Below are 13,994 nucleotides of genomic sequence, written 5' to 3'. Positions count from 1 at the left end.
TCAAAATAAGTTATTTATTTGACTGCTCTTTAAAATGTACTGTATGACCAAGTTTTGATATAGCTAACACCAAAAGCTTCAGAACAAATAGAGGCATTCTATGAGTTGAATATAAAGACATTCTTTTAAGATGTATCTTTAACACATCCTAAAAGAAACTTCGCTTCTTCGTTGTAAATATTTTGACAGCCTTTTTATATAATAAACGTAAATTGGGTTTGTTATTATGAAATTGTATTTTGAAAAGTTGTATTTAACTTTCCACCTAAACAAATAGGTACTAACTTATAAATTTTGTAACGTATCAGTTCCTGTCCTATGTAGTCACAATAAATTATATGAAAACTTTTGAATCCACCCTCGCATACCCTCGCTCCTCTCTAATACTTCCATCCTTCTCTTTCGCATGGCACCTATCCATCTCGCTCTAATGGCGCCAACAGCTGTTCAAATCCGGCCACGTTGTGCAGTACTATACCACTTCAAACGTTTTGCAACACCTGTACGGGCATTAAAAAAATATTCTCGCAATGTAAGGACGTGTTTTTCGTGCTCCTCTAATTCTGCTAATTAAATTAAAAGTTGGAGTTGTCCCACCACAAATGAGTCACCCAAAGGGCAACTCCGTTTTTTGCGCTGAATGTTAATCGCGAACAAAACAGTTAGCTCTCAATTGATTGACAAATTGCTGTCGTCAGCGGCTAAGTGTTTCTGACAGTGATGCCCACCTGTGAGACACAGCTAGCTAGATTTGACGGAAAAACGCCAAAAACAATTAAAGTGCCAGGCGAAACGCAATGGAAAACAATGCTCATAATGGGGGCTATTAAATAAATAAATTAGTAATCACACAGTTGACCTTGTGCCAATAATATGCGTGGAAACTTTCATAAATTGAATAAACTAAATAAGAACTGTAATTAAGTGGTCAGCGATGCGGCGTGAAACTGTTATATCTGGTTGTTGTTGCGTGTCTCACAAAAATAGAAATTCGCGAAAAAAAAATATAAGGGAAACAGAAATCAATGCCAGCCTTTCGAAAACAAGACCATTACAACATACGTATCTGGCCATAAATGAAAATTATTTCTGTTTATATATGTGCTACATATATAGCCCAAGCAATTGATTTATCTGCCCGTTCTCGACCCGTTTTTCGTTCTTATTTTATTTTTTTGCGGAGCAATCAACGCGTTTTTCAATGTATTTGTGTGTGAGAGTTTGTAATTTGAATTCAATTAATGGAACTGGAATTATCATTGACAATCTTTCGGATTGGTTCAATTAACTTTCAGAATCCGCCCTCGCAAAATTGCTAGTTTCCTTATCACTTCTCTCCATTACAAGTAATGCAAGACGTAACCGCCCCGCTCTCCAAGAATCAGCATATGTTTACATAATGATAGCTTTCGCGGGCTTCTCGTTTCTCGTTTTGCCTCTTGATCTTATATTTATCGGGCAAATATCCACTTTTGTGACGTTAACAGAAATATGAAAAAATATAAAAATAAGCAATCCCACGGTAGAGAATTTCTGTTGAGTAAATGGGAAGCGCAGAAAAGTCAACGAGAAAAAGATACCCCAAGACTCTCCTACAAACAATGCTGATTCAAGTTAAATAAGTACATATCATGATGAAACCCCCTTTGTTTTAATTCTCGACCAGGATGTTTGAAGATCATATGCTTTTTGATTAGTCAGTAAAGTATACAGGGTAAAAAAGATAGCCATATCTCAGGATTAAAAGAAATCAGTACACAGTTCAATAGGCCTTATTTCTGATATGAGAAAGATATAATAATCGAGGTGGTTTCAAAGCCTAATAAACCCATCATCCGCACAAAAGGGAAATCACACTCGAGATACTAAATTTTCGCAACAACATCAAAGTAAAATACCACCTAGCTACAGCCATATACAAAATATAAACATTTCTACATATGTATAAACAAAATAGGAACATGCCCATACGCATGTTCATCAGATATAGTAGCCAATTGCTTTTCAACTTTTTCTGGTTCTTTGGTCACGTACATATCTGTCTATAAATATACTCTATCTGTAAGAGTCCTCTAATAAAAATAATAGTGTACTTTTTGATTATCACTTTTTGTTAGACTTTGACACTTTTATTAGAGTAACAATAAAAAAAGATAATAGGTATTTAATTAGCATACCATTCCAAAATATTTTGATTGTTCTTAAAGTGAAATAGGTAACTTAGCTTATTTATTCATATTTATAATGAGCATATGTAATAAATAAATACCTTAAATACCTTTTATAAATATTAACTAATCTTAGTTCCAACCTTTTGAGTTTGCATATAATTTCCGAGAGTCACCCGCTTGTGGGTTAATTTCAAAGATAGCGAACTGCGATCTAAGCTAAATTAAACACAAATATTTGGTGCCTACCCCAGACTTTTCAGATAAACTTTCTGAAAATATACAAAGAAGAGCATTTGGATTTTATTATAAATTCTCAAATATTTCTCGGACCATTATCTAATCGATACTTGAGTTCTTTGGCTCTGACGTATTGAATGGTCGTGCGATGCGGGGGAATATGTTATGGTCGGTCACTGGGTTGTACGGGTAGCAAATTCAGCCAAACCCAGAGAGCAGCGACTTTGATTGACCATATCAGACGACACTTGACGCAGTGTCCGCTTATCTGGTCTCCGACCTTCCCCCGTCAACTCCGTATCCCACCGAAATCGAGCTCAGTTTTGACTTGGCCAAACACAGACACCGGTGATTTTCTGTTTGCCTTGTGCAAATAATTCCGCGGAGAACACTTGTTGCCCGATTAGCCATAAACATTGTGGCCTTACCCCAGTATATTTTACCCCATGTGAGCGAGATTCTTACCGAGTCCACTTCATTTCATTGCAGCCAGTCGAGGGCAACGGACACGTAAACGTTTAAAGTTCAGCGGACAGCCCCCGAACACGAAGATTTGCATGCGGCAGGAATAGAGGAGCGAGAGTTCCCATCCACAGACAGCGAAGATGTCACAAAACCAATCCTACTTCTGGCAAACGACCAGACACAATGTATACCTGAAGCGCTCGGCCAAATGGCACATGGCGCTGGCCTTGATGGTGGTGCTCACATTTGGCACAATTTGTGCGGCGGAAGCCCAACCGGATAGTGCGGACAATGCGGTCCTTGAATCTGGATTACAGGTCATCTATCTATTATCTTGTTTTAGAAAAAAAATATTAACTATATTTTGCTCATCCGCAGAACATGGAGGTGCAAGCAGATTTGATCAAGCCCACGGACCTGAGCTCTTTAGCGGAGAAACCAAAGGATGCTGCGGATCGGCCAAAGACGAAGGGAAACTTTATCGATGCGTTTACCGCATCGATCTCTGTTATCTTATTAACAGAGCTAGGGGATAAGACTTTCTTCATTGCTGCCATTATGGCCATGCGCCACCCGCGTTTGATTGTCTTTGGCGGTGCCATTGCCGCCTTGGCCCTAATGACGGTTCTCTCATGCGCATTTGGCATGGCAGCGAACTTTATTCCTAAGGTGGTTACAGCATACTCCTAACAAAATAGTTCCCTAACTAATGGTCCTTTTATCCACAGACTTATACGTATTATATCTCAACTGCATTATTTTTAATATTTGGTTTGAAAATGCTGTACGACGGTTACAAAATGAAGCCGACAGACGCTCAGGAGGAACTGGAAGAGGTTCAAACTGATCTGCGCAAGCGCGAGGATGAGGTGAGTGGTCCTTGATGGATCAGCCCCCTGTAAATAGTAGTGGTGCTGTATGTTGCAGTAGTTTCTGTAGTTCTTAATTTTTATTTCAAGTAGTTACGCTTTTTGCAGTAATTGGTTCCAGTTTTATTATAGTAATTAGTTATTTTTACTGCTTTTGTTAATAGCTGCGCTTAATTTGTTATTTTACTATTATTATAACCATATCGACTGGCAATTGTACAGAAAAAAAAACAAAAATAATTGATACCCTGCCAAAGCGATCACTTCATATGCCCCGCTTTGGTTCTCCAATCTTACTTGAATTAAACACCATAATTTTACTTGACACGAGAGCCGCGAACAATAACAAGCTCAAAAAAATACTAACCAAACACGAACCCAAAGCTTTTCATAATTGTAATTTTACCTTGATTGCATGCTAATTAAGAATTTTTATTAGCCGCTAACAAAACTCTACGGTTACGTTTAATAACCCCGAACAATCCAAACCGATCAGCACAATGACGTGCGGAACAGAGTCAGTGAAACACCGGGGTTCCCTCACAATATCATTTTTAGCTTCCGAATCTCTTTTTTTGATTTATTTGTAATCGAACATTCAAAATTCTCATACATATACCTCACATCTATGCCTATGTGACTAATTGCACGATTTGCGCATATAAAATACAAGCGAGTTTCAAAAGTTTTAATAATCAAAGCAAATTCGTACTAAACCAGAATATCGTTTGAAATGGAAAAGCTTTTGCCAAAACGAAATCTCCACCAGACTATTAATCAAAATCAAAATTACTGCCAATCGATTGTTTAGCTAATGCAAATTTCTAATTGTTTTTCCTTTATGCAAAACGAAATTAAAAAAATTTGATATAACGTTGCCCCTAAAAATGTTACCGATTCGTGACATAAAAATTGTAAAATGATCTGTTGGCCGAACTGAACACAGTTACTGCGCAAGGCCAGTCGAAAGTACGAGGATGCGGAGTCCAAGCGGAAGAATAGCAACTCGGACAAGGAGGATGCTAGTGAGCAGGCTCTCATTCATGGCCGCAACTCCGTTTCCGCCGGAAATAGCACCGTCGGCGACTCCGACATGCAGCATCGCCAGCGAAAGCAGCGCAACCACCTCAACAACAACAACGGCACCACCCATTCTAGTAATAGTAAGCAAAATAGCTGTGATAAAACTGGCAACGATGACGAGGACCGGGATCAGCACGAGTCGGAGGTGTTCCTCAAGGAGGGCGGCCGCATCGTGGAGCAGCTCAAGATGAAGACCTACCAGAGCAGCCCGGCCCACTCGGCGGCCTCATCGAACCAGACCGAACAAACCAACTCCATAGCCGCCTCCACCGCCACCGTCGATGTCCAGCTGGCTGGTCATCCCACCGATCCGTCCGTGGGCGGCGCCTCGGAGCCCCGTGCTCCGTTGGCAGGGCACGATAGCATGCATAGTCTCAACGGCAGCCTCAACGGGGATTCCGGACCGGCCAATGGCGCTCTCAAATCACGGGTTAGGCTAGAAACCGTATTCCCGACAGGCCCGTTTCCGTATCCCATCTGATTACGTTCCTGGAAATTTAAATTGATTGAGTTTCTGATTTATGGGCGCACACTATTTATAAAACTAAAGATGTTTAAAGAACCAACTGATATGACTGAAGATTTTTCTCCAGTCTCCTAAATTTATTAAAAACGTTTAGCTTAAAAGTGTAGCTTTTAAAAACTAATTTTAATCAATTTTAATTCCTTACAATGTAATCAGAATGGGTTCGGTAATCAAATAACTGACCACTTCTAACGTTTGTTGTTTTTAATCATAATCGTTTCACGTGCTTCTTGCCCCAAAAACAAAACTCGCACCCAAAAAACACTCATTAAACAGTGACACTTGACATTCAAAAAACACATCCATCGGTTATTTTTTTAAAGTTAACTTTAAGTCATCTGCCATTTGGTTTTGTGGCCACTGTCTTTGATTGTCCATTGGTTTCGTTCCACTCCCATTCGACTCGCACACATTTCACCAATTTTTCTCTCTGCATGTTGTTTTGAAGTGATCGTTTTCGCTTTAGTTTCTCTTTTTTGGTTTGTAAAGAAGAAAGAGTGGTTAACCACTCTTTTCTGATCAAAAGTATTTACATGTATTTTTAGTTTGCTGTTTTTTCCTTTGTTTGCGCACATTTTCATCGAATTTATCTAGTTTTTCTGTTTCCAAACTAATCCTTATGAACTGCTTTCTCTTACAGCTGGACCGTGATGTGAATGCGGCGCTGGTAAATGACGCCGAGAGCGGTCGTCGTCGTCCACAGAAACGCGGTGCTACCTACTTCACCATGAGGATCCTGGCCCAGGCCTTCACTATGACCTTCCTGGCCGAGTGGGGCGATCGCTCCCAACTGACCACCATAATTCTCGCCGCTAGCAAGGTAAGTTTTTTTAAGAAGGTTAGAGCTTTATCACCAGTGTTAACATATGACCGTTTTTCATTGCAGGACGTTTATGGCGTAATCGCTGGCGGTATTATTGGCCACTGCATCTGCACTGGCCTGGCTGTGATTGGTGGTCGTCTCGTGGCTTCCAAAATCTCCGTGCGCACTGTCACCATTGTGGGTGGTATTGTGTTCATCGGGTTCGCCATTTACGCTGTCGCCATTCCTCCGGATGACTTATAGGCGAAGCCATCGAACTCCACACGAGATAGCCCGTTGACGACCCCACATTATATGAAGATTTAGTTTAAGATATCCCACATTTTCCTTCGAGGAGCAAAAGACAGGGCTAGGATTGTATTGATTCATTTAAAGATAAAATGCATTAATGTATTTAACGTAGCTTGCTTGCCAAACAACAGAACGAAACTAAGGAAAAAACAAAAGTGCCTTCAGTGCTTTCTGCCTCGGCCATGACATACAAATTTAGTTCACCCAATGAATTCTTGTGCTTTCCATTTGTTTAGTATTGATTTGATTTGAATGTTCAGTTTCGGTTTCGTGTTAAGTATTAAAGATTGTACATACGCTCCTCCGAGTTGAACCCTTCTTTCCATATCCCACATCCTTATTTGCATATTTCTGTACGTAGCAGTGTTTACTTAATGGAAACAACCAAAATGAAACTTTGTACATTTGATTATGATTATTTTGTATGAAAAACTTAGTAAATTGAGCAAAACTTAAGATTTTCAATAATGTTTTAATGGGAGCTTCTCTTGGTGAATAAAATCCACAGTTTTCTTGTTATAGGCATAATTTATTATCGTTAAAGTATGTTATAAAGTTTACAGTTTCATTAACAGTCGAAAAATAATTTGGTTAGGTTAATTGCGAAGACGCAAAACCTCTCATTTACTGCTTAACTGTTTTGGGATCGCGATAGATGCCCGTAAAGAGAATTGCTCTGGAGGTCCGATCGTAGATGACGAACAGGAACGGATGATTGCACTCGAACTTGGCGGGTTCCACGGGCCTGGCCGAGCGGTATGTGAAGAGGACTGTGGCCGCCGCCGCAGTGCTGCCCTCCTCGTCCACCTTGATCTTGGCCACGTGCTTGGAGTCACCGATGGAGATCGTCTCGGAGGTCAGATCGTCAAAGGTGGCGGTGGACTGGTCAAACATTTTCTTGATTCCCATTTTGGCAAGGATCTAAAGAAGAGATTAGAGTGGGTAAGATATAAATAAGCTATGAAGTCTTGAAATGTATTCTTACAGGGTTCAATTCCAGGCGCTGCTCGAACTCGAACTTGGGCAGCGACACTTCAATTTCGCGGGGCATGGCCTGCTTGAGCGACTCATCCAGGCTGTCGGCATTCAGCCGGGAAAGCACATCTTCCAGAGAATTGCTGTTGAATGGCGGCAAGATGAGCACCATGGAGATGTCCGAGTTCTCATCTGGCAAGCTGTCCTCCTTCTCCTGCGACTCGAAGACAGTGCGGTAGGGAAGCTGCAAGACGTGGGCGCGGAGCTGCTCGTCGACGTTCAGTAGGAACGTGCCCTTCTGCTGCATCATGGACACCAGCGAGAAGTTTGAGGGGGAGGTGTAGAAGGGCATTGGAGCTGTCTTCTCCGTCTTGAACTGGCTGAGCCACTGACCCTTCAGATAAGCGGCGTTGGCCAGGACCAACCGAGTGCGCGGAGTGATCTCATCGGCACTGAGCATGTTGCGTATTTGGTCATGGGTTTCCTTGGCAATCCAGTCGTTGATCTCCTTGCGCGACTCCTCGGGTTGGTTCTTAAAGTCCAGCTGCCTGATTTCCTCGGCCAGGCGCGTCTGTGCACAGTCGGTCAGATGGAGATCATTGGCGAAGAAAATGCGGTCTGCTGAGGAGAACTCCAAAGGCATATTGCTCTGTCGCTCCTTGCGGTTCTTCTTCTCCAGGACAAAGGCGCTGCGCACCACCTCCTTTGAGTCAGCCCAATCCAGATGCAGCACCTTGGCCAGCTCCTTCTCCGTCTCTCCGGTGGATCCGAAATAGGCAAGGAGCATCGCGTGGTAGGTGCTGTACGGCGAGAAGAAGACGTTCTCGTTGGGAGTGCTCTGACGGATCGCATCCAGCATGGACACTGCGAAGTTCTGTTGGCCCTTGTAGAGGTTTAACCGCTGATCCAGAAGGTTGGCGTCGGGCGCAACATCACAGAGACCTGCCAAGGCGATGGCCGGCAGAACCACCACCATCACAGATAGACTAAGGATATGCATTTTGTAGAAACCTTGAAGGAAGCACAAACAATTTATTAATTATTGAACATCAACATGATCATTTCAAAGGTAGCTGAAAGGTATTAGACCCCTCATTTTGGTGACCTTGTACTGCCGGCTTTTGAAACGTTTGCTTTGCATTTGGTTCGTGACTGGAATCGAATCCTCAGCTTATCTTTAAATTTTTTTGTGAGTCCCAATAAATTTATTAGACAAGAAAAAGCTACAAACGTGCACTTGAGCAAGACAAATTAATGAAGCTCCCATCCATCAGAGTCATGACAATAAAATGTCAGAAAATGCTTTCAGAAACAACAGAGTGATTTCTGTATAAAAAACCCTCACTAATTATGGAAGTAGTAAAATTAGAATTGCGAATTTCAGGTAATTAGGCAGTTACTATTCGTTTTGCTTACCGAAACGAATTATATAAGTTTTCTGGTTTAAAAACGCAGGAGAAAAATAAGGCGAAAATTATTTCTGTCTTTGTAGTAAAGCTTAAAAAAAACAATTAGTGGCTGGCAAAGTTAACCTTAGAAATTGAATTTTAATCTGATTTGTTTTTTTTTTATCTAGAAAAATGCAAAATCATATAGTAACCACAACATTTGAAATTTTTAATCAAAAGACCTTGCTAATCCGTTCATAGATCTTAAGCAAATAATAAATTGAATTTTGCAGGTGGGTTCGTTGAGTATCGCTTTAGGCTGATTCACCGAAAAGCTTTTCCAGTCCATCAAGTCGTTAGTTATCTTCGGACGACCATTGCAACATCTCTGCAGCCACGGCACATAAAAGTGAAAGTTTACGCCGCTCTGCACTCAAAATTCGCAATCCGAACATAATGAACCCATATGCATCCATCGGAGCATGAAAGAGCGTCCACAGATCGGGAGCTTTATCTCGATCGGGCCATTTTTCACCAGCTGAGCGATGACGAAGTCCGCAGTTGCGTGACTGACTGCAGGCGCAGGCATTGAAAAGCGCTTTGTGTAAAAATAAAAAACCCAAAATTAACATTTCCAATAACCGGTTGCGGATCCCACCGGCAGACAGCACCTAAGTATACCTATAGTATATGATTCATAAACGGTACACATTGTTGGCGTTTCGTATTTCAATGCGTACGCTCATTGTTGACCCTGTATTGGCGATTTTGTAATTGCCCTCTGTTGGTGTTACTTGTATTTTTTTACCCCACAGACGTAACGCTTGTTTCTGCGCATGCGCGGCGTTTTTGGGAGATCCCGAAAATATTAAACAACCAGTTTTTACTAATAGGAAGCGGACATGTCAGCCTACTTTGAGCTGCATTGAACTTGGATTAACGGGCTTGCCCATTATTATTATTATTATTTAACTTAAGCAATTGTTTTGAAATAATAAAGTACTTGGAGTTTTTTCTAAATCCAAGCAACTCTTCAAAAAATATTCGATAATTTCTTTTAAATGGTCTCAAAACAAGTACATTTCTTTTCATGAAGTATACCTTTTTTATGACCAATAAATGGTATTTCTTATTTAAATTCCTCTTTAATAACCTATTTTTTAGAATTCATAAGTGCGTAATAAAAACAAAAAATAACTTGAGTATTTAGTAAATACACAATGTGTTTGATAATGATAAGACGGTTTTGTTTACATTATTCATAAAAAAACATATTTTTTCTGGTTATTCGCAAAAGAAAAAACTTTTCCAAATTAAATACTTCATTTCTATAAGACAAGGCTGGGGGACCTTATGAGTTCTCGCTCATGAGATTATTTTAATCAAGTTTCAAGAAAACATTATAAATATTAGTCATTTTTATTGCAAAAATTCCGCAAATAAAAAAATAGAGTAAATCACTGCCTCATTTAAATTGCGTGCGTCAAGTATACATATCCATATGTACACACATATGTACATATGTGCAATCGTTTACATGCTGATTAGTGTTACAGAAATAGGCGAAAATCAACCCGATTTGTTAAATGTTCGTCACGAAGCTCCGGGGAGTTGAACAAATTGGGACAAACACTTGACAAGCACTGGGAAATACCTTTGAGTGTGGGCTTCGAGTAGCACCGAAATCGCACTATAACTATAAATTGGCGGACTGCAGGTCTGTTCGCCTGCGGATAAAACTATGAACTGAGTAGATGCCGAACAGCTACAGGGGTCTTATTAACTCCAAGCGCAAGACATTATTTTAATCAAGTTTCAAGGAAGCATTATAAATATTAGTCATTGTTATTGCAAAAATTACGCAAATAAAAATAGAGTAAATCACTGCCTCATTTAAATTGCGTGCGTCAAGTATACATATCCATATGTACACACATATGTATGTGCAATCGTTTACATGGTGATTAGTGTTACAGAAATAGGCGAAAATCAACCCGATTTGTTAAAGGTTCGTCACGAAGCTCCGGGGAGTTGAACAAATTGGGACAAACACTTGACAAGCACTGGGAAATACCTTTGAGTGTGGGCTTCGAGTAGCACCGAAATCGCACTATAACTATAAATTGGCGGGCTGCAGGTCTGTTCACCTGCGGATAAAACTATGAACTGAGTAGATGCCGAACAGCAACAGAGGACTTATTAACTCCAAGCGCAGCTTTGATATCGATAGACGGTAATCGGTAGCCAACAGGTGATATTAACTCCTGAACGGTCACCCCGTGAAATGGGTTGCTTCCACAGGTATTTTATTTGTTTCAGAAAGTAGTGACTTCAAGGTATCTCCGCAAATAAATCCGAACCGCTTGTAAAACTCTTTGGACTCCATCGAGTTTATGTCACGAATCTTTTGTGATAAATGTCAAACTATTTTTTTAAAGTATTTTATAACAGGTATACTTCGACAAGTAAATCTCAAGTAACTGCTTTTTTGAATTATTGACCTTGAATATAATACATAGTTCAACAATAAAAGATTGTAACATAAAAAATCTTTCTTTTTTTTTGGACACATTGAATTTATTTTGATTCACTTTTATTTTTTTTTAACATTTAAAAATGTTACCTCTAACAAATGCTGAATTTAGGTTTGAGAATGGCAAATTTTATTAGAAAAACATTTTGAAATATTGACTACACGGCCATTAGTTTCTTTAAAAACTTTGTTAAATCAATAAAAACAAATTACTTTTACTGCTACATTTGTCTGGGGTCGCTATAGACGCCCGCGAATAAGACCGTATTTGCACGTTCATCATAGATGAGGAACAAAAACGGATGGTCGCAGATGAACTTGGTGGGATCGGGTTGCCTAGCCGATCGGCTGGAGAAGAGGACGGTGGCCGCCGCGGCGGTGCTTCCCATCTCGTCCACCTTGATTTTGGCCACGTGTAGGGCGTCATCGATAGAAATGTGCTCGGAGGTCAAGTCTTCAAAAGTGGCACGATTTTCGAACATTGTTCTTATGCCCATTCTGCCGAGGATCTAAAGAAAATACAACAGATTAGTAAGACACAATTGGTTAAGTTAAATTACCAGATAAACAGCAAGATGGATTCTTAATATACATAATCATTTGTAAACTTACCGGAGTCAATCGCAGACGCTGCTCGAACTGGAACTTGGGCAGCTCCACCTCCATCTCGCGCGCGTATATCTCTTTAACCAACTTCTTAAGTTTGTCTGCATTCAATCGGTTTATTATATCATCCACACTGACTTCGCTCGAGCTCGGTAGGATAAGCACCATGGAGATATCGGACTTGTTCTCAGGCCTGGATTGGAGCGGGTCCTTCGACTTGTATTGTGTGCGGTACGGCAGTTTAAGAATTTGGGCTTGCAACTGCGAATCGTCGTTCGTCTTGAAGGTGGCACTCTGTTGCATCATGGAAACCATTGTACGCTCATATCTGTTTATGTAGAAGGGCTTCACAGAGGTCTTCTCCACTTTAAACTGACTGAGCCACTCGCCCTTCATGTAGGCGGCGTTGGCCAGGACCACCATGGTCCTAGCAGTGATCTGATCGGCACTGAGCATGTCTCGAATTTGGTTATTCGTTTTCTCGGCGATCCATTCGTTTATTTCATATAGTGCATTGCCTGATTGGTACCTAAAGTCCATCTTCTCGATTTCATCGAATAGAAGGGTCGTAAAGTTTTCGGACACCGGCACACTGTTGTCCACGAAAACTCGGTTAACAGACGAGAGTTCCAAGGGACTTTGACGAACTCGCATTTGGTGTTGTCCCTTATTCACTACGTAAGCGCTGAGCACCTGCTCCTTTTTGGAGGCCCACTTTAGGTTCAGTACATTGTACAGCTCCATCTCTGTCTCTTTGGAGGATCCGAAATAGGCAATCAGCAGGGCGTTGTAGGTGCTGAACGGTGAGAAGAAGAGGTTTCCGTTTGGATAGATTTTCCTGATCTGTTGCATCATTCTAATGGAAAAGTCCCTTTCCCCTTCAAATATTGTCTGATACCCATTTACATAAGATTGGTCTGGCGTGTTAAGGACGGCCAGGGCCAGTACAGGGAAAATTCCCAGCAGGACCAAGCTTAGAATTTGCATTTCTTAGCTGTGGCTGGAAATTAAAGTAAGAAATTAGTGAGCTTGAAGTTAAGGTTAAAATTAAATCAAAGTTAAATTGCAAATATCTTCTTGCAAAAATTTTTTGTTTACGTGCACCTCTCAAATCTTATTTAATTCCGTTCCAATGATGAATTAAACCTTGCCCCCATGCACACAAACATTTTTAATTTATTAGGTATCTGATTACGTTAAGCGCCAGGCTTATGTGGAGATAACCATTGGGTTTTTCCAAATCAAACTTCAATAACGAGAAGAAAAATATGATCATCGTGAATTTCCCTATGAAAGTTTGACAACTTTTTATGGATATCTTATTTATAACGTTGTAGATCATTACTTCATATCTTAATAGTAAAAAAAAAAAATTTAGATCCATTAAATTGTTTTGGTTTTTTTTTCTTATTTGGCTTTAATTCTTGATTTTATAATTTTTATAATGAAAGCTTGAAATATACAATGTTTTGTTATATTGACACGTGTCTTTATCAGTATCTAAATAAAATATTTGGTGAATAATCGTTAAATTAATCTCTTTCTTCAAGGCTTAGGCTTTCATTTTTTATATAATTATCTCGCTTTCTTACGAAAATATATATGTTCATACTGATAAGAAATTGCACTGTGAACACGTATGTTTGAATACTCGTTGGAAGCTCTTGTGTGTTGATCTTGGATCTATCGGTATATCTGATAGGATGATACTAAAGTCACAGGTAAATATAAACCCTAGTTGTTACCTTTATCAAATGTTGCACCAAAATGTTTTTAATTCAGAGACTCAAGACGTCTGGTCATCGGCACTTGCAATCTTAAACTCAATTATGTGGCAAATAAAAGTCCAAGCCAAGCTCTGTTTTTGAGACGATAGGCAGCACACAGCTGATCCTCGCGCAATACAGAAAATGTTCATCACTAAAAAAAGGCGGTCAATTTTTAAAACAACAGATTATGAAGGAAATAAGAAAAAATTCAAAATGGTTTATTTTTGCTGATGAGTTTCGATATTTTTTACCGGTTTT

At 40.0% G+C, this 13,994-nt stretch overlaps 3 protein-coding genes across 5 annotated transcripts; 1 reads left to right on the top strand and 2 right to left on the bottom strand.

Moving 5' to 3' along the window:
- The first annotated feature begins 515 nt into the window (after positions 1-515).
- On the top strand, positions 516-6,921 carry LOC119551044 (transmembrane protein 165). 2 transcript variants are annotated; one of them, XM_037860159.1, is made up of 7 exons: positions 516-532; positions 2,898-3,190; positions 3,252-3,542; positions 3,602-3,742; positions 4,689-5,255; positions 5,992-6,171; positions 6,238-6,921. In XM_037860159.1, the coding sequence occupies exons 2-7, from the start codon at positions 3,014-3,016 to the stop codon at positions 6,415-6,417; spliced, it is 1,536 nt and encodes a 511-aa protein (XP_037716087.1). In that variant the 5' UTR covers positions 516-532; positions 2,898-3,013; the 3' UTR covers positions 6,418-6,921. The 2 variants fall into 2 exon arrangements, with proteins under 2 accessions (XP_037716087.1, XP_037716096.1); XM_037860168.1 differs by lacking the exons at positions 516-532; positions 4,689-5,255.
- A 52-nt stretch (positions 6,922-6,973) lies between these two features.
- LOC119551056 (serine protease inhibitor 88Ea) lies at positions 6,974-11,045 on the bottom strand. Of its 2 annotated transcripts, none has more exons than XM_037860187.1 (3): positions 10,903-11,045; positions 7,451-8,451; positions 6,974-7,386 (listed from the first exon to the last, which is right to left on the bottom strand). In XM_037860187.1, the coding sequence occupies exons 2-3, from the start codon at positions 8,438-8,440 to the stop codon at positions 7,090-7,092; spliced, it is 1,287 nt and encodes a 428-aa protein (XP_037716115.1). In that variant the 5' UTR covers positions 8,441-8,451; positions 10,903-11,045; the 3' UTR covers positions 6,974-7,089. The 2 variants fall into 2 exon arrangements, with proteins under 2 accessions (XP_037716115.1, XP_037716108.1); XM_037860180.1 differs by lacking the exon at positions 10,903-11,045 and adding an exon at positions 10,483-10,633.
- Positions 11,046-11,404: 359 nt separating this feature from the next.
- LOC119563276 (serine protease inhibitor 88Ea) lies at positions 11,405-13,855 on the bottom strand. Its single transcript, XM_037876599.1, has 3 exons — positions 13,713-13,855; positions 11,974-12,967; positions 11,405-11,870 (listed from the first exon to the last, which is right to left on the bottom strand). The coding sequence occupies exons 2-3, from the start codon at positions 12,952-12,954 to the stop codon at positions 11,583-11,585; spliced, it is 1,269 nt and encodes a 422-aa protein (XP_037732527.1). The 5' UTR covers positions 12,955-12,967; positions 13,713-13,855; the 3' UTR covers positions 11,405-11,582.
- Between the last annotated feature and the right edge of the window lie 139 nt (positions 13,856-13,994).

This window comes from Drosophila subpulchrella, chromosome 3R (assembly GCF_014743375.2).
Source record: "Drosophila subpulchrella strain 33 F10 #4 breed RU33 chromosome 3R, RU_Dsub_v1.1 Primary Assembly, whole genome shotgun sequence".
NCBI lineage: Eukaryota > Metazoa > Arthropoda > Insecta > Diptera > Drosophilidae > Drosophila > Drosophila subpulchrella.
The sequence above is the reverse complement of the archived record's forward strand: the minus strand, read 5'-3'. Positions and strand labels throughout refer to the sequence as shown.